General features: G+C 44.8%; 1 protein-coding gene across 1 annotated transcript in view; it reads right to left on the reverse strand.

Moving 5' to 3' along the window:
- The window catches only part of BRWD1 (bromodomain and WD repeat domain containing 1), a gene marked incomplete in the record, with an annotated part of 4378631 nt that overhangs the window by 3247865 nt on the left and 1103171 nt on the right, over positions 1-27595 (reverse strand). The window contains 1 exon segment of the mRNA XM_044071461.1: positions 885-985. Coding sequence (XP_043927396.1) covers positions 885-985 — 101 coding nt within the window.

Consider the following 27595-nt stretch of genomic DNA (forward strand, 5'->3'; position numbering starts at 1 on the left):
GCATGAGGCAGTGAGTGTTAATGCACTAAAATTGCCTTAGTATAGAAACTCAGTTAAACATTCAAAAATGGCCATAAAACACACTGAATGGGTTAAAAACACACTGAATGAGTTAAAAACCACACAAACTCAAAATCAGCTCAAAATAAAAATTCTAACTCTTATACTGAAAGAGAAATAAAACTCAAAGTACATCGAATTTCGCAACAAGAAAAACAGGAAAATCAGGAGAATACACATTTCAGGCATAGATAAAGGCAGAGGGAGAAATAAAACCAAAAGGGTTTATATCCGAGCTCAGTAGCTGTAGTAAACCAGATGAGAAGAGCAGTCTTCTAAGCGAATATTCTCATACAGTGGTACTAGAAAACTGAAAGGGTCTTGCCAGGTGATTGATCCTTCACAACCACAGACAGGCAGGCAGTGGGAGGTGCTATGAGCTTTGATGGAATGCCAGAGAGGGTAGCAGGGCACCATTACCCATATGCCAGTAAGGCATTGTGTTTGTTGAACATCAGATTCAGATTCTGTTCTGATAATAAAAATAAGCAGCAGTAGTGAAAACATCACTATCCATAAAAACCTACAGAAAACATCTCCACAACAGCTGCAATATTAGATCACAATCCTTTACTTTCGATCTATGCAATCACCAATGCATGCCAACTCTTTCTTCTACCGTCTTTCACTGAAAAAAGTCCAGAAATGCAGCAATAGTCGTCTTCTGATGCCTGTATAGACTACATAATACAGTACTAACTAGACATCAAGCTAAAAAGGAAAAGCAAAGTATCAAGAATATCTGCTGTTCAAAAACGACAAACAGAAGTGAACAGAGTACTGAATAAAATGCAAGACAAAATAAAAAATAAGTGATCACTTACAGTGTGTGCTTGAAGTTCTGCTATCTTTTCAGCAGTTTCACAACCCAGAAAATACATCCTAATTATGTGGTCAGTGCTGCCAGTTGCAAGGAACATACCACCTAAAATATAAAACAATTGAAATTGTTTCAGGAAAGCACTTTGACCCAATAAATAATCAAGTATCACTGTGCCGCACTTGTAAGCTGACTACAGTATGTCACCCACAAGATACATTATTTTCCATATGCTGCAAATACAAATCCCAGCACACGTTCTTACTACAAGTCATGCATAAGTAGCTCCACAATGTACTGGGGAAGGTGCCCAGTTCATGAGCTAAGTTTACTCTGATAAAAGCATACATACAACTACAGGAAGCATACATCCCCCTCAGAGCTCTACATATGAGAGGCAAGGAGTGACAACTTTACATAACTCTAAGATCAGATGCTAAAACTTAATACTCAAAAGTGTTCTTCATGAAAAGGACTCCCACCAGGCTGCACATATCTCACTATTGAGGACTGCAGACTGCAACCAGTTAGAGTGAGTGATGAAACATACGGGCCTGTGAATAAATGCTCTGAATTAAGCCAAGCAAAAAATCTGACTTATTACAAGCCAGAGGGCTGCTAATTAGTGAATAAACTTAAATATCCTCATTGTATCCATTTAAATCTCTGAAGTTAATCCCCTTCTTAGAATTGTCCCCGAAAACAGCTATGTTACTAGTGAAATGACAGGTAAAAGACATGCACAATATTACGACGAAAAAGAAGTGATGTACTCACCATAACGTTCCATCTGAGTAGTTGTACTTCATTTTTCTGCAACCTGTGGGTATACGGATCCGTATCAGATCCAAGCCGGCAACTTTTTTTTCTAGCATTTGCTCCGAGCTCCTCCCCTTACCCATAATGCCCAACCATCTCCTATCTTCCCTCAGATTGAGTTTGCTGCAACTAACATATATGCAACTCAACCCAATAAACCAACCCTGTAAACAGGATAAGGTCCAGGGGACGGAGGGAGGGAATGTTGCAGAAAAATTAAGTATAACTACTCAGATGGAACGTTATGGTGAGTACATAACTTCTTTATCTGAAGTAGTTAACTTCATTTTATCTGCAACCTGTGGGACAGAGTCCCCAGCTACTCTGATCCTGGGAGGCCCTTATGGAAGGATATTCCTGAGCACCGCAGAGCCAAAGGATGCTCTACCCCTCGAAATCAGATCCAAGTTGTAATGGGAAATGAAGGTATGTGAATTGGCCCATGTCGCTGCTGCACAAATATCGTCCAAAGGTACCCTGGACCAAAAAGCAGCAGAAGTCGCCATGGACCTCGTAGAGTGAGCCTTAACTATACCAGGAGGAGATAAACCTTTTGCTTTGTAGACATGTGAAATGCAAGGAGTGATCCATCTGGCTAAAGAAATTTTAGAAATAGCTTTTCCCATAAACGCTTTGGAAAAGGAAACAATTGGTCAGTCTTGCGGAAAGACTTTGTTCTATGAAGATAAAAACAAAGTTGTCTATGAGCATCTAACAAATGGAGTTTGTATGTATTCAACTTTATTTTGGAAGCTGGGAAAGAAAACGGCAGATTAATGGACTGGTTTATGTTTGCTTCAAATGCCACTTTAGGTAAGAAGGAAGGGTTAGTACGGAGGGAGACCCTATCCTTATGGAAGGCAAAATACGGAGGCACGGCAGACTGTACTTGAAGCTCGGAAACTCTCCTAGCCGAAGTGATGGCGACTAGGAAAGCTGTCTTCCAGGACAAAAATTTTAAGTCCACCGAAGCTGCAGGTTCGAAAGGAGGAGCCACCAATGCCTGTAAAACAAAAGTAAGGTCCAAAGGAGGTACAGAATCCTTGACAGGGGACCGTAACAGAAAAGTACCTTCAAGAAAAGCCTTACACAGCCTAGAGGAGGCTAAGGCCATGTTTTCTTCCCCAATGTGAAAACTGGAAATGGCTGCCAATTGTACTTTCACTGTGGAGGAACTAGCTCCTTGCTGAAAGATACCAGACAGGAAGTCCAACACCGCTGGAACAGGGGCTGCAAAGGGATCTATTTTTCTCCGAGGCTCAAATGGAAAAGCGCTTCCATTTACTGCAATAACGTTTCCTAGTGGAGTCTTTAAGAGAGGCCCCCAGAATGGATTTTACCTGGGATGAAAGACTGGGAGTCCTGGCAATTAACGGAACTGGAGCAACCAAACTTGTTAGCTTGAGGCTACCAAGATCGGGTGGATGTGTCCCCGACGGATGGGAAATTAGATCAGGACATCGATCCAGAAACCACGGGGGAGCTAAGAGATGATACCAAAGGAATGGGAACCAAACTTGACGAGGCCAGAATGGGACAATGAGGATCAATTTGCACCATAGTAGGCAAGCTTTCTGAAGAAACTTTGGAATGAGAGGTAAAGTTGGATAAGCATACAGAAGCCTGGGGGGCCAAGCATGGACTAGAGCGTCTCTGGGGACTTCCCCTGGTGAAGAATCAGAGTGAAGAACTCGCTGCACTTCGCGTTGGAAGGAGATGCAAAGAAATTGCAGCAAGGCTGACCCCATGCAAGGAAAATCTCCTCCGCTACTGACCGTTTCAGAGACCACTCGTAAGGTATCAGAATGGCCCGACTCAATCTGTCCACTAAAATGTTGGAGCGTCCCGGGATGTGCGTTGCTATCAGAAACCAACTGGTGGAAATCACCCATTCCCACACTCTCATGGCCTCGCAACAGAGGATAGGATCTGGTTCCCCCCTGCTTGTTGATATACCAGACGACCGATATGTTGTCTGACTGAATTGCAATCAATCCAAGAGGGAGGACTGTGTGAAAGGCTTCCAACGCTAAAAAGCACTGCCCTCATCTCTAGAACATGTATGTGCAAATTGGTCTCTGCCTGGGACCACGTGCCTTAGACTGTCCTTCCCGAACAGTGCCCCCCCCCACCCGAGTTGGGAGGCGTCCGTGGTCACTGTGATTTGGACTGGAGGTGACGCAAAGGGGCGTCCTTTTGATATCTCCGGTGAAGTTAACCACCAAAGAAGAGATGTCCTGCAGAAGTGACTGATCTTGATCGGAAATTCCATGGGCAGGTCTAGCCAAGACCACCGAAAAACCAGAGTCCATTGAAGAACCCGCATGTGAAGGCGCGCATAAGGGAGAATAGATATGGTGGCAGCCATGGTGCCCAGAGCCTGTAGAACCTCGCTCGCCTCTGAAGACTTGGAGTTCGCTATCTGAGCTATGTAGCACCTGAGATGTAGAATCCTGTCTGGAGTTAGGAATACCTTCATCTGCAAAGTGTCTAATCGTGCCCCAGTGAAGTCTAGAACTTGTACTGGTTGCAAATGGGATTTGTGAACAATGACTAATTCCCAGTAGCTCTGCTAACCGAATGAAATAATCTCGGGCAAGACACAAGTGATGCTTGTTGGGTGCAGCGAAGAGCCAGTCGTCCAGGTATGAAAAAGTACAGTTGTGTACCTACCATAAATGTAGATGTTCGAGTGTATTCAATGTTGCGGTCATTACACTTGGGTTATCCTGCTGGCAGGCTACCCGCAGTCAGCCTGAATTCCAAAGTCATGATCTGGCGTCGGTTGCTGTCGTCTCTTCCCTGACGTCAGTGCGCCAGGGGTATAAAAGATGCAGCAGATGCCATTTTCTTCAGTTTTTCTTGCCCTAGATGTCAGGTGCCCCCAAAAGGGTAGGCTAAAAAAAAACATTGCTAATAAAAGCATGCACTAAAATAAATAATACCTTCATCTACAAGCAAATAAACCACATAGGTTGTACAGGATAGAGAAGTACAGATAAGTCCCAGCAAAGAAAGGGGGATGGTGGGTGGGTAACCTGAACTGCAACAATGAATACCCTCTAACATCTATATTTATGGTAGGTACACAACTGTACTATGTTCATCGTGTTTCACTGTTGAAGTCATTACACTTGGGCTGAATCTCAAACATGAGGTTGGGCGGCTGGGTCTAAATAGAATTAGGAGTGGCTATAAGGCCCTGCAAGACTGCAGTGGCAAAGCCTGCTCTGGATTTAGAATAAAGAGGCAAGTGGTAGTGCTTAGTAAAAGTGTGCACTGAAGTCCAAGTTGCAGCCTCCAAAATATCCTCAGGTTGGTACTCCTCTGAGGAAGGCTGCTGAGGTGGCTGCTGCCCTGGTAGAATGTGGTCTAATGCCCTCAGGCACTGATTTACCATGTTGTGAATAGCAGAAACGAATGCAGTGTCCTATCCATTTTGAAATAGTCTGCTTTGAGATAGCCTTTCCTTGTGATCCTGCAGCATATGCCACTAAAAGTTGCTCAGTCTTTCTGAAAGCTTTAGTTTTGTCCAAGTAGAAGCGTAGCTGTCTGTGTATGTCCAAAGAATGCAGAAGTCTCTCCCCTTTATTCTGCGGGTTTGGGTAAAAAGTAGGCAAATTAATGGTTTGGTTAAGAGCCACACTGGACACTACCTTAGGCATAAATGTTGGGTTTGTCCTTAGAGAAAAGTACAGTTTTGTACCTACCATAAATGTAGATGTTCGAAGATCCACATTGCTGCAGTCATAACCTGTGGGTAGTCCGCTGTCCTCGGTCGGCCCGAATACCAAAGTGTTAGGCTGGCGTCGGTCATGGTCGCTCAGATCTGACGTCAGTATGCCGTGGTATTAAAGCGCATGACCGACGTCATATCCTCAGTCTTTCTTGCCCCAGATGTCAGAAGGCCCTAAAAAGAAAGGCCATAGACAAAAAGAGACAAACCTCCAAAACCCATCTACAAACAAAATTTACAACCCAAACCACACAACCACTCCAAACTACAGAGGGTAAGGAGGGAGGGTAAATTGGACTGCAGCAATGTGGATCTTCGAACATCTACATTTATGGTAGGTACAAAACTGTACTATGTTCTTCATCTCACACTGCTGCAGTCATAACCTGTGGGTAGAATCCCAAAGCAAAGATAAAGGGAGGTTGGCAAAATCATAAAGCATTGGGAGCTGCTAACATGCCCTGTAAAACTGCAGTGGCAAACCCAGCCCTAGATTTGGAATAAAGAGGGAGATGGTAATGTTTAGAAAAAGTGTGCACTGAACTCCAAGTAGCTGCTTCCAAAATATCTTTAGTAGCTACACCCTTAAAAAGCAGTAGAAGTGGCAGTAGCCCTAGTGGAATGAGGTCCGATTCCAGCCAGAATCTCCTTACCATGATGAGAATAACAAAAAGCAATACAATGGCCAATCTACTTAGAAATAGTTTGTTTTGAAACAGGTTTCCCCTGAGAGCCCAAAGCAAAAGAAACAAATAACTGTTGAGACTGTCTGAACCCTTTAGTTCTGCTCAAATAATAACGCAACTGCCTGTGAATATCCAAAGTGTGCAAAATTTTCTCCCCTTTATTTTGGGGATCAGCATAAAATGTAGGCAAATGAATAGATTGGTTCAAGGCCACATTTGAAACCACTTTAGGCATAAAAGTAGGGTTAGTGCAGGATACCCTATCCTTATGAAAAATCAGGAAGGGTTCAACTGCCATTAGAGCCTGTAATTCAGATACCCTTCTAGCAGATGTAATGGCCAACAAAAAAGCAGTCTTCCAAGACAAAAACTTCAACTCAGATGTAGCTGCAGGTTCAAAAGGAGGTAAAGTGAGTTTTTCCAACACAAAATTGAGATCCCAGGAAGGAGTAGGAGCTCTACGCGGGGCGGGGGTCTTATGTTCTTTGCCCCTCTAAGAAATTGCTTAAACAAAGGATGAGAGAATAATGGTGGGTCACAGTCATAGTGAGCAGAAATGGCTGCAGCATGAACTTTTACAGAGGAGAAAGACAAACCCTTGTCTAATAATTCTGTAAGATACTGAAGTGAAACACTCAAATTAGGCCCTGAAACATCAAAACTCTTTGCTTTGCTCCAAATAAAAAATCTCCTCCATGTATCAGCATAAACTTTCCTTGTGCTAGGCCTTCTGGCCTCCAAAATGACATTCAAAACTTGTTGAACCCTCCAGGTTCTAGAACAGAATATGCCAGGCTGTCAGATGCAGGGACTGTATCCTGACATTGAGGAAATGATTGCCTGCCTGGGACAAAAGGTGTGGAATTGATGGCAAAGGCCAAGGAGGCTCCCGTACTAAACTCCTCAGCAGAGGGTACCAGTGCTGCCGTGGCCAATCTGGAGCTATTCGAATCATGGAGGGCTTGTCCTGTCTGACCTTCAAGAGCACCTTGGGAAGGAGAGGCAGAGGAGGAAAGGCATAGACGTGAAGATTGTTCCAACTGAATGATAGAGCATCCACTTTCCAAGCTTTTGGATGAAACATCTTTGTGCAAAACTTTGGCAACTGGAAATTTAGTGGAGAAGCGAACAGATCTATGTCTGGAGTCCCCCAAATCACTGTCAACTGTCGAAATACATGAGGATCCAACTTCCACTCGTGGGGATCCACCATCTGTCTGCTCAAAACATCCGCTAAGGAGTTCTGTGCTCCTGGCAGAAACCTTGCCTGAAGAGTGAGGTGCAAACTGAGAGCAGTCTCCCACAAAATCATAGCTTGCCTGCAAAGAGGGTACGAATGGGTTCCCCCTTGCTTGTTGATGTACCACATGACAGTTGGGTTGTCTGTTTGAATCAACACTTGTCCTGGGTGAAGTAGATCCTTGAAAGCCATCAATGCAAATTGGACTGCTAACATCTCCTTCAAGTTGATATGCAAATGTTGAAGTCTGGCAGGCCACGTGTCTTGAACCCATTTTCCATTGAGGTGTGCTCCCCAAGCCTTGTCTGAGGCATCTGTCGTTAAGATCTGACTCGCCTCTGGTCGGGTCACAGAGTCCCTTGTTTAGGTGATATTCCTGAGCCCACCACAAAAATTCCTTTTGAATGCAAGGTATTATCTGAATGACAGTGTCCAAATCGTGGCAGTGTTGAGTCCATACACTTTTGAGATACCATTGTAGCTTCCTCATATGCAGTTTGGCATTGGGAAGCACCAGAATACAAGATGCCATGAACCCCAAGGCTTGAAGGACTGTCCTTGCAGTCAGCCTGGACCGTACAGACAATTGTTGGAAGTAAAGTGTAAGATTTCTTTGCTTGTCCAGGGTCAAAAAAGCCATCTGAGAGGCTGTATTCAGTCTCACACCCAGAAAGCACATTTCCTGAGAGGGTACTAGACTGGACTTTGTTTTGTTCACAGAATACCCTAGGCACCTTAACACTGCCATAACATACTGTAGATGGTGAAATAGCTTGTCTTTGTCTTGAGCAAGAATCAGGCAATCGTCCAAATAAGGATAAATTTGTATTCCTCTTAACCTTAAGAAGGCTATCACCAGAGCCAGAACCTTTGTGAACACCCTGGGCACAGTAGATAAGCCAAAGGGCAATGCAGAGAACTGATAATGTAAAGTCCCAGCCCGAAAACGCAGGAATCTCCTGCAACTGGGCCTGATAGGAATATGAAGATAAGCCTCTTTGAGATCCAGAGTTACCATCCAGTGATCTTTGCCCAACAGAGGCAGAAGTTGTTGCAAAGTCAACATTTTGAATTTTGGAATGTCCAGGTATGTGTTGAGGATAGATAAATCCAAAATTGGCCTCCAAGTGTTTCCTTTCTTTGGTACAAGAAACAGGCGAGAATAAAATCCTAGGCCCACTTCTGACAGAGGGACCGGCTGTATAGCCCCCATTTGAAGAAGTAAAGAAATCTGTTTGTGAGCCTCCACCCTTTGCTGAGGAGGAACGTCTGGCATGCCTTTGAAAGGAGGCAATGTGTGGAAATAAAACTTGTAGCCTCGGTCTATAATGTCCAACACCCATTTGTCCTGGGTGACTAAAAGCCAATTTTGCCTGAAAAGTGCCAACTTTCCTCCCAGAGGAGCTGCCAGACAGGATCTGGCAGCTGAAGATGCAGGTCATTGGGTCTGTTTACAAAAGGACTGGCCCCTGCCCTCACCTGTAGATTGTGCAGGGGAACTCCACGTTCTAGGCCTGAAAGAACCGTGAGCTCTGCCCCTACCACGTCTAGATCTGCCCCTAGACTGTAAATCAGAAGAAGGGTAAGCCCATCCCTTAGTAGGCCAATTTCTGCTAAACTTAGGGGGCTGCACCTGCAAAAAATCCTTAACAGTCTGCATAGACTTAGCTTTGTCTTCCATTTTTTTCAAGACTGACTCCACAGGAGAACCAAACAAAACTTCAGACTGAAGAGGAGCATCCAAAATTCGAGCTTTAACATGCTCTGACAAGTTCTGATCCTTAAGCCAGGCGTGCCTACAAATAACTGATCCAGTGGCAGCCACCCTGGAAGAAGCCTGTAAAGCATCGAAACCACACTGCAAAGAATGCTTACCCACCTGATCAGAGGCATGAACCAAATCCTGTAATTCCTTACACTCTATGCCCTCTGCCAAAGCATCTACCTTAGACTTTAACTGAGTAATGAGAAAATTCTGGTACTTCAACATATGAAACTGGCAATTCAAAGCCCTCATTGCTAGAGTGGAAGAGGTATACACTTTTTTACCCCACCTATCCAAAGCTCTAGAATCTTTATCCATAGGAACTGGATTCTTTACAACAGAAGCCCTGACACCCTTAGGTCCCTGGCTAATAGTTTCTGGGTCAGCCCTTGGGCTCTTATACAGATATTTATGAGCCACTGGCACTCTGTAATACCTATCTATTTAACCGGTGCAGGAGGCAAAGAGTCTGGATTAAGGGAAGCCTCAGAGAAAACATCCTGAACAACATTCAAAACAGGAGGTATAGCCAAGGGCCTATGTTGTGGTAAAAACAAAAATTCCCTAAGCCTCTTTCGGGAATCTGAGAAATCCTGACCTTCCCATTTAAAATGCTCCCTCACAGAATGCAGGGTTTCTGAAAAAGAAAAATCCTCTGGAGGAGAAGCAGAAGGACTAGAAACCTCTGCGTCTGAATCAGAATAAGGAGGAAAATCTTGAATGTCTTCAGCCGAAGACTCTGAGTAATCTGAAGAATGTTCCAAACCTTCCACCTCTGGCTCCACCCTAGGCCTCTTATCTGGAGGGGGCATAGAACCTCTGATTAAGGAAATCAAATCTTCTGCCATTTTTAGCATGTGTTTTTTAGGTACAGAACCTGCAGAACTAGGACTGACACCAGAGGAAGACAAACCAGGCCTGACCTTGGAAGGTACCTTAAAGACAGAAGGGGAAGGCCTAACCACCTTATGCAAAGAAGGGAGTACAGCAACCTGAGAGGCCCCCTCAGCCTGACCCGACTCCTGAGAGGCCACATCTTGCAAAATTAACGGCTCCCCCTGAGACTCAGCTGAAACCTCGGCTGGATCCACAGATTCCACCGTAGTTTCTAAAGAACCGGCATCCGGAACGGACGACTCATCCTGCTTGGACTTTAACGATTTTTCCTTGCGCTTCTTAGCGGTAGCGGGCGTCGGAGGATCTGACGGCATATTGTAATTACACCGCTTACCGAAGACAAGCCTAGCGCAATCTAACCTACGTTTAATGGTGCGCTTATTAAATCTAGCACAAAAGCGACACCCGACTACATCGTGCTCAGGCCCCAAACAAGGAATACAGAGAGAGTGGTAATCCCTATGAGGTATCTGTTTCCCACAAGAAATACAATTATTCACTTTTTCTGACATCCGGATTTAACTGAGGCAAGAAAAGACAAAAATATTCCCCAACGGGGTACTTAGCCCAACTTGGTTTTCGGTCTGAAACTCAGAATACGAAAATTTCAGAACGCCGAACGACACTTGCAAACGCTGCTTCTGCTTCAGACCATGCGGCAAGAAAGACTGAGGATATGACGTCGGTCATGCGCTTTAATACCACGGCGTACTGACGTCAGATCTGAGCGACCATGACCGACTCCAGCCTAACACTTTGGTATTCGGGCCGACCGAGGACAGCGGACTACCCACAGGTTATGACTGCAGCAATGTGAGATGAAGAACATCCCTGTCCAGATGGAAGATAAAAGGTTCCACAGCCATTAATGCCTGTAACTCAGACTCTTCTTGCTGAAGTTATTGCTAGGAGCAGTGCTGTTTTCCATGATAAGAATTTTATCTCAGCTGTATTGGCTGGCTCAAAAGGAGGCAGTGTGAGTTTTTCCAAGACAAAATTGGAGGTCCCATGCTGGTATTGGTGCTCTCCTTGGAGGTCTTATGTTTTTGGCCCCCCTGAAGAACTGCCTAAGCAATGGATATGAAAAAATAGGCAGGTCTGTATTGTAATGAGCTGAAATGGCAGAGGCATGGATATTAATTGATGAGAAGGATAGGGCTTTGTCCAGCATCTCAGTTAGATATTGTAAAATCTGAGGAATATTTGGAACAAGCGTGCCAATTCCTTGTGCCTGGTTCCAACCACAGAATCTCTTCCATTTTTCTGCATAAGATTTTCTGGTGCTGGGCCTCCTGGCCTCCAAAATGACATCCATAACCACTTTAGAGAGAGGTGTATTCTGAATGGTCACAGTATCCGCCATGCAGCTAGATTTAGAGTTCTGAGTTGGCTGTGCAGGATCTGATTGTTTTGTTAGGTCAGTAAATTAGGAATCTGAGGCAATGTCCAGGCTGGGCCTTGGGACAAGCTCCTTAGGATTGGGTAATAGTGTTGGCGTGGCCAATCCGGGGCAATCAAAATCATTTGTGGCTTCTCTTGTCTGACCTTTAGGAGTACCTAGGGGAGGAGAGGCAGTGGAGGAAAGGCATATACTTTAAGGTTGTTCCAGCTGAATGAGAGCATCCACTTTCCATCCTTGTTTGTGATAAGTCCTTGTGCAGAATCTCTGAAGTTGGCAGTTGTGAGGGGAGGCAAAAAGATCTATGTCTGGGCGTCCCCATTTTCTTGTTATGCTGAAGATTTGTGGATCTAGTTTCCACTTGTGAGGGTCCATGAGGTTTCTGCTTAGCTCGTCTGCCAGAGCATTTATTTTTCCTGGCAGGAATTGTGCTTGCAGGTGCACTTGGTAAGTCAATGCTGTGTTCCACAGAATCATGGCTTGTCTGCAGAGGGGGTAGGAATGTGTGCCCCCCTGCTTGTTTATGTGCCACATGACTGTGGTGTTGACCATCTTTATCAGCAGCTGTCCTGTATGAAGTAGGACCCTGAAGGCTGTCAGGGCATTTTGTACAGCTAGCATCTCTTTTTGATTGATATGTAGATGCCTTTGCCTTGGGGGCCATGTGCCCTGAATACATTTTCCTGCCATGTGGGCCTCCCAGGCATAATCTGATGCATCTGTTGTTAGTGTTTGCCTGGCTGTGGGTAAAGTGAATGGCTGTCCCTTGTTGTGGTGACAGGCCTGTGCCCACCATCGAAACTCCTGTTGTAGGCAGGGAATGAGTGAAATTAATGATTCCAGGCTGTGGCAATGTTGAGTCCAAACACTTTTTAGGTACCATTGTAATTTCCTCATATGCAGTCTTGCATATGGAATTAGCAGAATGCAGGAGGCCATGTAGCCCGGAGCCTGCAGAATTTTTCTTGCAGATAACTGGGTCTTTGTTGCCATGTTTTCGAAGTAAGAACTCAGTTGCCTTTGTTTGTCAAGCGTGAGATAAGCCATCTGGGCAGTTGTATTTAAGCTTGCACCCAGGAATATTATCTTTTTTGAGAGGGTACTAGTTTTGATTTCTTTTCGTTTACTGAGTACCCTAAGCAAATTAGTAATCTTTTTACAAACACCAGATGCTTTAGTAGAATGTCTTTGGCCTCTGCTTGAATAAGGCAGTCGTCCAAGTAGGGATATATTTGAATTCCTCTTTGTCTGCAAAATGCAATTACTGGTGCCAGGCATTTTGTGAAGACCCTGGACGCAGTAGATAAGCAAAAGGGCAGTGCAGAGAATTGGTAGCACATTGAGCCAGCTATGAATCTGAGGGATCTTCTGCAAGATTGTCTGATTGGGACATGCAGGTATGCCTCTGAGGTCCAAAGTTACAAGCCAAGCCTTTTTGCCCAGCATGGGCAGAAGCTGCTGCAGAGTCAACATTTTGAATTTCGGAACGTCCAGAAAAGTATTTAGAATAGACAGGTCCAGAATCGGTCTCCATGCTTTGTCCTTTCTTGGTACTAAGAAAAGTCTTGAGTGAAATCCTTGTCCCTGCTCTTGTCATGGCACTGGCTGAATAGCCCTCATGTCCATGAGAGATGAAACTTGGTTTTGTGCCTCTGCCCATTGATTGTGTGGCAGGTCTGGCATACCTTTTGCCTTTGGAAGGGTGTGAAAGTGGAACCTGTAGCCCTGAGAGACTATATTTAAGACCCACTTGTCCTGGGTAATCATGTGCCAATTTTGTGAAAAAAGTGCTAGCTTTCCCCCCAAGAGTGCTGCCAAAAGATAAATGCTTGGCATTGGCAGAGGGAAGTCATTGGGACTGTTTCCTATATGGCTGTTTTGTCTTCTCCACTTTTGGAGGTAGAAGCACCCCACTGTTTGGGCCTGTATGAGCCCTGGGGCTGTCTGCCTCTACGGCGTCTGTATCTGCCTCTTTGTGGCTTGTCTGACATGGGAAAGGACCAATTTTTAGGTGGCCAGTTCCTGCTAAATCTGGGTGGCTGCACCTGTAAGAAATCCTTCACTGTCTGCATAGATTTAGCTTTATCCTCCATTTTCTTTAACACCTCTTCTGCCTTACCACCAAAGTATGCAGTAATGGAGCATCCAATAATTTTGCTTTAACATGATCAAGTAGAGTCTGTTCCTTTAACCAAGCATGCCTTCTAATGACAGAGCCTGTTACAGTGGCCCTGCAAGAGGCCTCCAGTGAATCATAACCACATTGCAAAGTATGTTTTCCCACTTGTTAAGCTGCATGCAATAAATCCTGCATTTCCTTGTTCTCAGCACATTCAGAATTTGTCAACATTTTCTGTTTTAACAGAGACATTAAATATTGCTGATATTTAAGCATATGAAATTGACAATTTAAAGCCCTTACAGCCAAGGTAGCAGAAGTGTAAACTTTTTTCCCCCCATCTGTTCAGTGCCCTAGAATCTCTATCTGAGGGGACAGGGTTTTTTGCAGTAGCAGCCTTGACCCCTTTGGGACCCTGTGAAATAGTTTCTGGGCCAGCTGCAGGGTTTTTATATAGAAATTTATGAGAATCTGGAACTTTGTAGTATCTCTGTCTGGCTTAACAAGTGCAGGAGGTAGAGTCGGGAGACAGGCCGGACTCTGAAAATACATCATCTACAATGTCTAGAACAGGAGGAATAGCAAGAGGTCTGTGCTGAGGTAGTAAAATGTCTCTGAGCCTTTTCTTAGAATCAGAATAATCTTGGCTCTCCCAGTGGAAATGCTCCCTCATGCTATGCAAGGTTTCCCCAAATGAGTAATCCTCAGGAGGAGAAGCTGAAGGAATAGATTCCTCAGCATCAGAATCCTCATAGGGAGGAATACAGTATCCCTGTTCTGAAGAGGAGTCAGAAGAAATGGAAACCTCAGAGGAATCATATTCAGTGTCTTGCCTAAGCCTCTATCAGGAGGAGGATGGGAACTCCTGATCAAAGTAATTAGGTCTTCGGCCATTTTGAGCATCTGTTTCTTAGGCATAGAGAAGTCTGTTCTGGAGAATGCTGTACTTGTTTCTTTGTCTTTAAAACTGTTTTAGTCTTTGATGCTGAGGTTGGCTTGATATAAAGCTGTGTAGGTCTGAAAACACCCTCAGAAGCCGATGCCTGCTCAGCGGCTCCGGACCCATCTGAGGGATTAGTTTCCGAAGGCCCAATACCTTGAGTGCCCACGTGGGAGTTGGAGGTGGCCTGTAGCTCTGAGGTAGTGGGTGTTAGGGGCTGCGAAAGCGCCTCACTGAGAACCGGCGACTTGCCTATAAGAGGCTTCATCGTCGGTTTTGGACCTCTGATGCCTGTCCTTTTCTTTTTCCTCGTGCTTCTTATGAACTCCGGTCATCGGCTGTTCAGACGGCATTATGTAGTTAAACCTTCGGCCAAAGTAATGAAAAGCAAAATCGTACCGACGCTTAATAGTGCGTTGGTTAAATCTAGCACAAAACTGACAACTAGCAACGTCGTGGTCAGGGCCTAGGCAAGGAATACAGTAAGAGTGAAAATCCTTATGAGGTACTTGCTTCCCACAAGCAATACAATTGTTAACTTTTTCTGACATCGGTCTGGAGGAAGAAAAAAGTTTCCCCAACGGGGTACTTAGCTTTATAGAAGACTTTGGATCTGAAATTCAATTTCGAAAATCTCAGGAGTTGGCCGACCGGCACTTGCGAACTGCTTTTGCTTCGGGCACCGCGCGACAAGAAAAACTGAAGAAAATGTTGTCGGCTGCATCTTTTATACCCCTGGCACACTGACGTCAGGGAAGAGGAGACAGCAACCAACGCCGGACCAAGACTTTGGAATTCAGGCAGACTGCGGGTAGCCGGCCAGCAGGATAACCCAAGTGTAATGACTGCAACAGTGAAACACGATGAACATCACCTGAATACCCTGAAGCCTCAGGTGAACAACTGCCATTACCTTGGTGAACACCCTGGGGGCTGTGGTGAGACAAAAAGGTAGGGGGCTCTGAACTGAAAATGACTGGCTCCCAGCCGGAAGCACAGAAACCTCCTGGAGCTTCTCTGTATTTTGATGTGGTAGTAAGCATCCTGAAGGTCTAACGAGCACATCCAGTCGCACTCTCGTAGATGAGGTAAAATGGACTGTAGGGTGACCATCCAGAATTTCTGTTTGGCTACCGACAGGTTTAAGGTTGACAGGTCTAGAATGGGCCTGAGGTCCCCCAGTCTTTTTTGGCACCAAAAAGAACCTTGAGTAGATGCCTAATCTGGACTGATCGGGGGGGGACCTTTTCGATGGCTTGTTTGAGAAGCAGCTTTGAAACCTCTAGAGCTGCGCCCTCCCTGTGAGCAGGTGGAACATCCGGGAGGTGTTTTGTAATATTTGGAAGGGCAACGAAAGGAATAGAGGAACCTCTGGATATTATCCAAAGAACCCAACGATCTGTCGTAATGGACACCCATGCCGCTGGGTGCAAGGACAATCGTCCCCTGACTGCCTCCAGAGTAGGACAGTCGGGCAACCCCTCAGGGCTGCTGACCGGGTCTATCAGAGAAGGGTTCCCTAAATCCAAAATTCCTGGGACCCCCTCTACCTCTGGGTCGACGTCGATCCTGTCCCCCTCTGCCTCTGGGGGAATAGCTGTCCTGAGAATCCCGAGAAAACTGAGATTTTCGGAACCACATCTTCTTCTGCCCTCAGATTCCTAGAGAAGGACCGCTGAGAGTTAGAGAAGCGGACTCCAAAAGCAGACAAAGTCTTCCCGTCCTTTTCGCTCTGGACAAGTGCGTCACATACTCTTTCCAAAAACTGAAGAACCGTCGTAGGGAGCTTTGATAAATGACACTTTGAAAGGGTCCGCGAACTGACACAATCTGAGCCAGGCATGACGCCTCATGGCTATATGCCTGTCCCAGCCACCCTACTGCTCCTTCCGTGGCAAGGGAAAGTAGCTGCATAGATGTGTTTGTGACTGACTTCAGAGTAGACATTTTCGCCGAGAACAGCTGTCTGTCCTGCGGCGATAAAGACTCTGGGGGCGACTCAGCGAATTCCGAAGCAAGGTCTCAGTGAAGCCGAATCACATGTGCCAAATAATTCAGCGCACGGATAGAAAAAGTCGCTGGGGAGTATACGCGCTTCCCAAACCTATCCACTGACCTGGACTCCTTGTCTGGAGGATGGACTAAGGAACTCTCCTATGCTAGTTCCTTCTTTGTGGCCGCTGTGACCAACATAGCATCAACAGGGGCTCCTTTCGACCAGGGTTGTCTGTCAGAAGGGGGAGATAAAACCTTGTCAGGGTGTTTGGGGATGGGGTCTACAGTGTCGGCCTCCTTCCATGCCCTCGTGGTGATGAGGTCCACCAAGGGGTCTGCTGGTGGGGACACCCAGGAAGTAGATGGGCCCATGCCAAAGGCCTCCAGGAACACTGACTCATCCCCAGAAGGTTTTGGGGCTGACCAACCTCCCCTCTGGCGGAGGATCTCCAAAATTTCTCCGAAGGAGACGTCTTCGGGAGGTGACCTGGGGGAACCTTCTCCTTCATCTAAGTCAGTGTCAGTAGTGAGGGACTCGGGGGGAGTCCAAGTGCCTCCTTTTGCACTTGCGCTTACGGTGACCCTCTTTGGTGGGACTTTCAGAAGGAGATCCGTGAGTGGCAGGGGTTTCCTCGAGATAAATTACCTGGGGATCCTCTGGCATGGGCTGTCCCTGAGAAAGGATGAAGGGAGTCATCGCCAAATCCAGGGTGGCCAGGGTGGTATCCGAGGGGATGGGCTGGGGTCTCAATCCCTGGGAGAGAACCCTCTCCACCACTTCGAAGGCCGAGGGAGAAGCCCTCCCCGGATCCAAAGCGGGGACCGGAGCCAAAGACAGGGTAGCCTGAGGTCCGAGGGATCGGATCCGAAAAGGTCAGAGCCAAAGAATTCATTCCCCCGGGTTCAACTCCCTGTCTGCGGCTCCGAGAGTCACTCAGATCCGAACAAGTCGGATCCGAGGAACTCAAGGTAACAGCCGGAGTCGAGGTTGGATGAACCGTCGGCGCTGAGCTACCAGCTCCAAAAAAACTCAGATCCAAGAGCCCTGAAGCCAAAGCACGGATCGGGGAAGGAGAGATGGGGCAGAAAAGAGGCATGGAGGTAGTCCCTCCAGAAGGAGAGGGACCTGGCAAGACTCCCATCTGAATTTGGGTCTGAATAAATCTCCGCATCATCCTGTCCATATCCATGTCCATGTCCAATAGGCTCCGAGTCGACCTCGAAGAGGCTACCGACTCAGATCTGGCTGTTCTACGCACTAGGGAAGAGGGCCTCTGGTCCGAATGTTCCAACGGCTCTGGTGAGAAATGAGGAGACCGGAGCCGTGGAGAAACAGGTCTCATTGTCTTAGATGGGGAGCTGAAAAAGAGCTCCCTGTCTGGAGACCTCTTACGATGGCCTGTCCTTTTTCTCCCTTTCCTCTCTGTGCCTTTCCTTTTCCTTCTCTTTTTCTTTCTCCTTATCTTTGTCAGACTCGCTGACTGAAGATCTGCCCTTTGAAGACCCATCACCAGACAAAGAGGGAGGTTGAGTCCTTGTCTGGCTGGAAGGCGGTACACTAGAGGGAGGCCCGACTGGAGTACAAGGAATTGTTGTGGCAACTTAAACTGAATGCAACTAAGCCCCCTGGTCTGAATGACAGCATTAGTATCGCAAGTGTTTTAAATTTAAAATTAAGGAGGGCCAAGTTATGATTTTACACTTTTACAGCGTGTAGATAGGTGGGACTATTTCATCCATTTTGTAAAGTTTATTCAACAATCTTGCATCTATTTTTAATATTCTTTTTTCTTTTTTATATGACAATAAAAAAAAAAACTCACACAACAACATTTATAAAATAGTTACTAAGACATATATGAAGCTTTTTTAGAAAGCTTTTTAATAAATGTTTAAAGATTTTTAAAAGATCTTTTTAGGATTTCATGAAGCCTGAGAATAATTGTTTAGAATTGTTTAATGATTTCTAGTACAGGTTGTACTGCAAGTATATACATGTTTTTTGCAACCTTTTTGTAATTTTTTTGATCATTTGTTTATTTTGTTTTATTTTAATGAGATTTTAGTGGGTGCTTTGACAATTCATTTGCATATTTTAATTTGTTACCATACTAGTCACATGACTTTGGTCAGAAAGTATTTAAACTCTGATTTTCTGAAAATGCTTTATCTTGAGAAAGCCTGGTATTACCCCAGGCGAAAGCGCTTGATGTCAATTTTATTATTTTTCACTTAATAAAATTTTATGTGAGCCATCCTGGACTGTTTTGCTTTTCCCTAGCCTTTGGATTTACTGTTTTTTCTTGGTCTGGACTCAACCTGGTCTTTTGTTACTTGGGTGGTACACTAGAGGCCGAGGCAGATTCCAGCATGGCAGCAGGGAGAAGGCCTTTGGCAACTAGCTTGGCCTTATGATCCCCAAGGGCCCTAGGGTTGAAACCTGAACAGACAGCACATTGAGTGGACAAATGTGCCACTCCTAAGCATATCACACACAGAGTGTGACCATCGGCCGGGGAAAGCTTATGGCCACACTCTGTACATTTTTTGAAAACAGGCTTTGGCTGGTCAGCCATAGTCCTACACTCCAAGGTACAAGCACTAACTTTCCAAAAACCACACACACACAGGTAGGGGAAGGGCAGGCCTAACTACTACTCTATACAAAAAACTTTTTTTTTTTTTTTTTTTTAACACCAACGACCAAACGCGATACTACAGAAGGGGAGGAAGGGAAATCTTAGTCAAGCACACCTAGATATCAGCAAAAAATTTCTACTTACTATCCCTGAGCTCAGAGCAAAGGAGACCACGATGCACACTACTGGCACGGCAAACGAGATCTGGGGGAAGATAGGAGATGGTAGGGTATTATGGGTAAGGGGAGGAGCTCGGAGCAGATGCTAGAAAAAAAGTTGCCGGCTCGGATCCGTATCGGATCCATATAACTTCAGTTTATCTGCAACCTGTGGGTAACTACTTCAGATCTGATCTTTGGTACAGACTTCAGTAGTAAGTGCTTTGATTTTATACCCGGCCATACACATTTTCTACAAATACTAAATTCCATATTTAAGAAACATTCATTTTACCCCACAAACAGCATCTCTGGACTTCCAGAGTAAGGAGTATGTGCACTCCAGTGGCCACTCATTTTCAACCCCAATTGCACCATGTTCCATCTACAAGAAAATATATGGAGCTACAAAAACATACATATGTTTATTGGTTACTTATAAAGATTCCTGACAGTTCAAAGTAGTAACAGAAAGTGGCCATACAGAAGAATGGTGGGGGCCAAATATTAAACCAAGACAATAAGACAATACAGCAAGCATTCCAGTTTGTAATATGGATTTTAAAAGGACTCTGCACAGACTGCAACACTTAGAAGGTTCAGAAACAGTATCTTCAATACTCAAAATGGGCACAGAGAACTAAACACAGAAAACTTCAAGAAAATACACTGAAGTATGTACTCTTCAAAGGATAGTCAACTTTTAAAACACAGCACAAACTATAGTGAGTGATGGTGAGCACTGCCTACAAGCACTGGGAGCAGCCATATGATGGAAAAACATCTACACAAGCCACCAGGGCAACATGTTTAATGGAGCATTCTCTAACTGAAGCAAAGGAGACAACAGCTTCTCAATTTTCCAATACTCATTAACCCTACGGAATAAAATTTTAGATAAATACTTCCAGCAACAATGGCGTGAAAGTAACACATGCTTTTTTCAGCTCTTCTCTCCAACTTCCTTAGAAAAAAAAGTTATGTACTCACCATAAGGTTCCATCTATGTTGTCCATTTTCATTCTGTAAAGTTGAATTCAGATCTAACTCACTTGCTTCGAGCAGGTCGAACAGTCAAACTCTTAAAACTCCTCCCTTAACCCATAATGCCCTTGTCACCTTACATACCGCCGATCTTGTCTGCTGCCCATAGGCTTAGAAATTGGTAAAGAATCAAGAAATAAAAATTTGGGACTCAAAGGAACAGTAGTTCTTCCAATATCCTTCAATATTTCCGGGAGTAAAGCAAAGGAGGGGGTTGGTGAGAGGGAAGTTGAAAAATGAAAATGGACAACACAGACAGAACATTATGGTGAGTACATAAACTTTTTTATCTAATGTTGTCATTTTCATTCATTCCTCAACTGTTGGGACTGAGTCCTCAACTACATGAATCCCAGGAAGAATCTAAGGAAGGATATTCCTGAGCACAGCTGAGCAAACAACTTTTCTCCTAGAGTCCAGATCCAATTTGTAATGAGTAATAAAGGTATCAGGATTAGCCCAAGTTGCAGCTGCACAAATGTCATCCAAGGAGGTTCTAGACAAAAAAGGCTGAAGAAGCTGCCATAGACTTGGTGGAATGGGCTTTTGGTGGCTTTGGTAAAGGCAAAACCCCTTTTTCATAAACAAACATAATACAAATTAGTTGACCATTTGGCTAAAGTTACTTTAGAAATTGGTTTGCCTAACTTTAATTTGGAAAACAAAACAATTTTTCAAATTTCCTCAAACCTTTGGTTCTGTGAAGGTAAAAACATAATGGTTTGTGAACATTCAAAAGGTTTACCATATAGTCTCCTTTGACAAATTTGGAAAGAAGACTAGACGGTTGATATTCCGAATATTACATTCTGACACCACATTAGATAGAAAGAAAAGTTTGGTCTACTCTATCATTGCGGAAAATTAAATAAGGAGGTTTAGAAGAAAGTGCAGCGCAGTGGTGTAGCGGTTAGCATTGACTCACAGTAAGAGGTGCTTCAGTTCGATTCTCGGCTGGAGTGCCTTCTGTGCAGAGTTTGCATGTCCTCCTCGATTCCACGTGGGTTTCCTCTAGGTGCCCTGGTTTTCTCCCACATTCCAAAGACATGCAGTCTGGCAACTCTAAATTGGGTCTAGGTGTGAGTGTGTGCATACCAACTTATGTGTGGTGCACCCTCCGAGAAGGGTTAGGCCTTGGACTAGCAACCTGAGCCCATAAAACCCATACCTGCTTTAGAAACGAGAGATGAAAGGTGTTAGTTGTCCGATGTACCACTTGGTGGAGAGAATGAGAAGAGAGTCTGAAGTTCCAACACTCTTCTCACAAAAGTAATAGCAACTAAGAAAATAGTCTTCCAGGTCAAACATTTTAGTTCAGACTTAGCTGCTGATTCAAAAGGGGGTTGGGTTAAGGCCTGAAGATCAACATTTAAATCCCAAGGAAGAGTAGGAGCCTTTAGGGAAGGTCAAAGTAAATAGGTTTCTTTTAAAAAGACTTTTCAAAGCTTGGAGGAACCTTAAGTTGAATCTACTCGTATATGAAAGTTAGAAATGGCTGCCAATTGTACTCTGACAGTTGAGGAGCTAGCCCCTTCATTGAAAATTTTAGCTAAAATTTCAAGAAACTTAGAAATCGGTGCTGAAAAAGGATCTAGATTTTTTTGTGTCCAAAAAAACAAATCTTTTCAATTTAGTTTTATAACCTTTTCTAATGGAAGCTTTGTGGGATGATAATAGAATGTGACAGACAGAGGAGGACAGCCTGGATTGTCTAGTAAACAGAACTGGAAAAAAACATGCAGTTATATTGAGGCCTGAAATGTTTGGATGAGTCATGTCTGTCAGGTGAGACAGTAGGTCTGGAGTTGGGATCCAGAGTCCAGGGTGGATGTATTAGATGAGGCCAAAGAAAAGGAAACCAGATCTGAAGAGGCCACTAAGGTGCAATGAGGATAACTGTGCTCTTCAACTGAGATGCTTTCTGGAGAAATTTGGGACAGAGGGGTATTGGAGGGTAATCATAAAGGAGACCTGACGGCCAAGCATTAAGTAGACCATCTATCAGGGACTTGTCCACTGAGGGGTGATAAGGGCAAAGAACCTGCTGCACTTATTTTTGAGGGAAGATGCAAAAAGACCCCAGCATGGTAGGCCCCATCAATGGAAATCCACTCCAGCACCTTCTTGTTGACAGACCACTAGTAGAGACATTAAAATAGACCTGCTTCACTTGTCTGCAATCACGTTGGACTTCCCCAGGATGTGCACTGCTATCAGAAAGCGAATGGATGAGACTGCCCATTGCTATACTCTCAAAGCTTCTTGGCAAAGAGCATAAGATCTGGTTCCCCCCTTGTTTGTTGACATACCAGATCACCGCCATATTGTCTGTCTGAATCGAAATAGTCCCAGTTATGAGAATGTCTTGGAAGGCATGCAACACTAGGACAGAACACCAATATGCTGTTGGCCTCTTTGGGGGAGAATGTGCCTTGGACCGTCCTTCCCAAGGAGTGACCTCCGACAATCTGAGAGGCATGCAAGGTCACTGTGGCCTTGGACAGAGAGAACAAAGGGACAACCTTCTTGTACTTTGACTGGAATGGATCCACCACAGAAGGTAATTCCTGCAAGCTTGCATTTTTTTTTTACTTGACTCTATAAAGGATGATGGCGAACAGACCACCAAGTTGTGAGCGCCCACTGAAGGATCCTCATATGGTACCTTGCCAGCAGCACAAGAGGGATTGCCACTGACATGGATCCCAGTGCTTGGAGTATCAGATGAACTGAAAGATAAGAGCTTTGAAAAATCTTTTTGACCTGGAACTGGATTGTTTGAATCTGGGATAGAGGGAAAGAAACTATTTGAGTGACTGTATTGAAAAGAGCATAGATCATTTCCAGAATCTGAGTTTGCTCAAGTTTAGATTTGTTATAACGGACAGAAATCCCTAGACAAGAGCACCACTGGAGTAATTAGTCCTAAGCTTGACTATGTGGATGCCTGGTTGGAATGGTTAGGAGTTAGTCATCCAGATACGGAAACACCAGGAATCCCTGCAATCTCAAGTGAGCTGCAACTACTGCAATACATTTGGTAAACACCCTGGGGGCTGTGGTGAGACCAAAGGGTAGCACTCTGAATTGGTAATGACTGGCTCTCAGCCAGAAGCATAGATATCTCCTGGACTATCTGTTCATTTTTATATGACAGTACACATTCTGAATATCCATCAAGCACATTCATTCATCCTTGTGCAGAAATGGCAGAATGGAGTCAACTGTGAACATCCAAGAACTTTGCATATTGAACTGAAGGATTTAGTTTGCTGAGATCCAGGATTGGTGTCCCTTGTCTTTTCTGGCACTAAAAAGAATCCTGGATAAGTTCTGGCCTCTTTCTGGTCTGGGGGATCTCTTGGATGACTCTAGCAGTTTATTTCTAGTGATGCTGCTTCCCTCTGACTGGGTGGAACATCAAGGATTTTGTTTGACACCAAGGGGAGGCTGAATGGGAAAGGGGAATTGTATAACGTCAAGATATTATACCTTGCACCCAAGTATCTTTTGTAGTTTCTAGCCAGGCTCTCTGCTGCAGGGATAAGTGACCCCAGCCGGCCTCCAGAGTTGGACAGTTGGGCCTCCTTTCAGGAGTGCTGATAGGATCTGTCAGAGAAAGCATCCCTAGATCCCTGGTTATACAAGACCATCTCTGCCACAGGGATTATGTCTTCCATTAGTGTTCTCCCCTCTGTTCCTGGGGGAACCATCGCCACATGGATCTTGGACGGGACCCTGGGATTTTCTGAACCATGTTTTCTGTCCACCGCAATGGTTCCTAGAAAAGGTCCACTGAGTGGGCAAAAAACATATGCCAACAGCAGACAGGGTTTCCCTTGCTGCTCACACCTAGTGTGTGTCTTATTTTAAGGCCAAATAAAGAGGTTCTGTTAAAGGCAGCATTGATGAAAGATTTGAAAGGTTCTGCAAAGTTACATAAGCACATCCAGGCACATCATCTGCTGGAAATGCCTAAACCCGCTGGCCATGAGGTACCTTCAGCTGCTTGGAAGATAAGCCTCATGGATGAGTTTGAAACAGACCAAAGGGTAGCCAACTGTGAGTAAAGAGTGCCCACTACCTGAGAGGATATGGTCCCCATGAGGGATTTGGAAAATTCTTTAATCAAATCTCTCTGAAGTCTCATAAAATGTGTCAAATAATTCAGTGACTTAAAGGTGAAGGTTGCTGAAGCATAGAAATGCTTCCCAAACCTGTCCAGCACCCTAGACTCCCTGTTAGGGGGTGGATAGAGGAACCTTCTTTTGCCAGTTTCATCTTAGTGGTCACGGCTACGACCATGGCATCAATGGGTATTCCTTTATTCCAATATGTTCTATCCTTAGGTGGTGCAAGGAACCTATCTGGTCTCTTAGTGATAGGCACAATTGTGAAAGCCTCTTTCCACACCCGTAGAGAGACTAATTCAATAAGCTCATTGGTGGGCGGAGTCACCCAGGAGGCAGATGGGCCAGTGCCAAAGCCATCCGGGAACACAGACTCCTCTTGGAAAGGGTTACTGGGGGACCAGCCACCTCTGTTTTAGAAGTTCTGAGATGTCTCCAAATGAGACATTGTCAGGTGGTGAACTGTGTGACCCTTCACCTTCATCAATGTTAGTGGCCTCTGTTATAGACGCTTGTGAGGAGTCCAAGTGCCTCCTTTTGCACTTCCACTTCTGAGGATCCTCCTCAGTGGAATGTTCCGGAGAGATATCAGAAGAGATTACTATACCCTGCTGGGTGGTCTGGAGACAGGTTCCAGCTGGCTGTCCCAGTGGAATGGATGATTGAGGCTCTGGATGCAGAATCAAATGGAACTGGGGAGTCCGAGCTGAAGAGGGAAGAGAAAAGTACAGTTTTGTACCTACCATAAATGTAGATGTTCGAAGATCCACATTGCTGCAGTCCTTACACTTGGGTAGTCCGCTGTCCTCGGTCGGCCCGACTATCAAAGTATAAGGCTGACGTCGGTCAAGGCGCATTTGACTGACATCAGGACGTCAGGGTACAAATGCGCATGATCAACGTCATATCCTCAGTCTTTTCTTGCCCCAGATGTCAGAAGACCCTAGAAATAAAGGTCAAAACCAAAAGACAGCAAACCAACAACCAACCATCCTAGCAGTAATAATATGTACAATATATACAATATACACCCTATTAACAACCCAACCCACACAACCGCCTCCAAGAGGGGAAGGAGGGAGGTAATTGGACTGCAGCAATGTGGATCTTCGAACATCTACATTTATGGTAGGTACAAAACTGTACTATGTTCTTCATCTCACATTGCTGCAGTCCTTACACTTGGGTAGAATCCCAAAGCAGAGGTAAGGGAGGATGGCTAAACTATAAGGAAGCAGGAGCTGCCAAAATGCCCTGCAAAACAGCAGTGGCAAAACCAGCCCTGGATTTAGAGTAAAGTGGAAGGTGATAATGCCTAGAGAAAGTATGCACTGAACTCCAAGTAGCAGCCTCCAAAATATCCTTAGTTGCCACCCCTCAAAAAGCTGTCAAGTGGCAGTAGCTCTAGTGGAATGAGGCCTAATCCCAGCTGGAATTTCCTTGCCATGATGGGAATAACAGAAAGCAATGCAAAACCCAATCCACTTAGAAATAGTTTGTTTTGACACAGGCTTGCCCTGAGAACTCAAAGCAAAGAAACAAATAACTGCTGAGACTGCCTGAACCCCTTAGTTCTGTCCAAATAATATCGCAACTGCCTGTGTACATCTAAAGTGTGCAAAATCTTTTCCCCTTTATTTTGGGGATTTGCATAAAAAGTAGGCAAATGAATAGTTTGGTTTAAAGCCACACTAGAAACCACTTTAGGCATAAAGGAAGGATTAGTGTAAAGATACCCTATCCTTATGGAAAATTAAGAAAGGCTCAACCGCCATAAGGGCCTGTAACTCAGAAACCCTTCTTGCAGAGGTAATAGCCAACAAAAAAGCAGTCTTCCATGATAAAAACTTTAACTCAGCAGTAGCTGCAGGCTCAAAAGGTTGTAGAGTGAGTTTCTCCAACACAAAATTGAGATCCCAAGCAGGCGTAGGAGCTCTCCGTGGGGGTCTTATATTCTTTGCCCCTCTAAGAAATTGCTTGAACAAAGGATGAGAAAACAATGGTGGGTCACAATCATAGTGAGCTGAAATTGCTGCAGCATGAACCTTAATAGAAGAGAAGGACAAACCTTTGTCCAGTAACTCAGTAAGATATTGAAGAGCCACACTTAAATTAGGCTCGGAAATATCAAAATCCTTTGCTGCACTCCAAAACAAAAATCTCTTCCATTTATCTGCGTACACTTTCCTTGTACTAGGCCTTCTAGCTTCCAAAATAACATTCAAAACTTGCTGTGGAAGTGGAGGCCCACTACGGTTCAAAACAGAATATGCCAGGCTGTTAGGTGCAGAGAGTGAAGCTTGACATTGAGCAAATGACTGTCCTCCTGAGACAACAGGTGTGGAATCGAAGGTAAAGGCCATGGAGGCTTCCGTACCAGGCTTCGCAGTAATGGGTACCAATTGCTGTCGAGGCCAATCTGGAGCTATCAAAATCATCCTTGGCTTGTCTTGTCTGGCCTTCAGTAGTACCTTTGGGAGGAGAGGCAGAGGTGGAAAGGCATACACATGAAGATTGCTCCAATTGAAAGAAAGAGCATCCACTTTCCAAGCTGTGGGATGAAACCTTTTTGTGCAAAACTTTGGCAGCTGGTGGTTTAGTGGAGAAGCGAACAGATCTATGTCTGGAGTTCCCCATGACACTGTCAATTTTTGAAATACATGCGGATCCAATTTCCACTCGTGGGGATCCATAATTTGTCTGCTCAACACATCTGCTAAGGAGTTCTGTGCTCCTGGCAGAAACCTTGCCTGAAGATTCAGCTGTAAACTGAGAGCAGTCTCCCACAAAATCATTGCTTGCCTGCAGAGGGGATAAGAATGTGTTCCGCCTTGCTTGTTGATGTACCACATGACAGTTGTGTTGTCTGTTAGAATCAACACCTGCCCTGGAAGAAGTAAACCCTTGAAAGCTATTAATGCAAACTGGACTGCTAACATCTCCTTCAAGTTGATATGTAGATGCTGTAGTCTGGCAGGCCACTTGTCTTGTATCCACTTTCCATTCAGATGAGCTCCCCAAGCTATGTCTGAGGCATCTGTCGTTAGAATCTGACTCGCCTCTGGCCGGGTCACAGAGAGTCCCTTGTTTAGGTGACATTCCTGAGCCCACCACAAAAATTCCTTTTGAATGCAAGGTATTATTTGAA

This window comes from Protopterus annectens, chromosome 5.part0, assembly GCF_019279795.1.
Source record: "Protopterus annectens isolate FY-2018-M chromosome 5.part0, PAN1.0, whole genome shotgun sequence".
In the NCBI taxonomy this organism is placed as follows: domain Eukaryota; kingdom Metazoa; phylum Chordata; order Ceratodontiformes; family Protopteridae; genus Protopterus; species Protopterus annectens.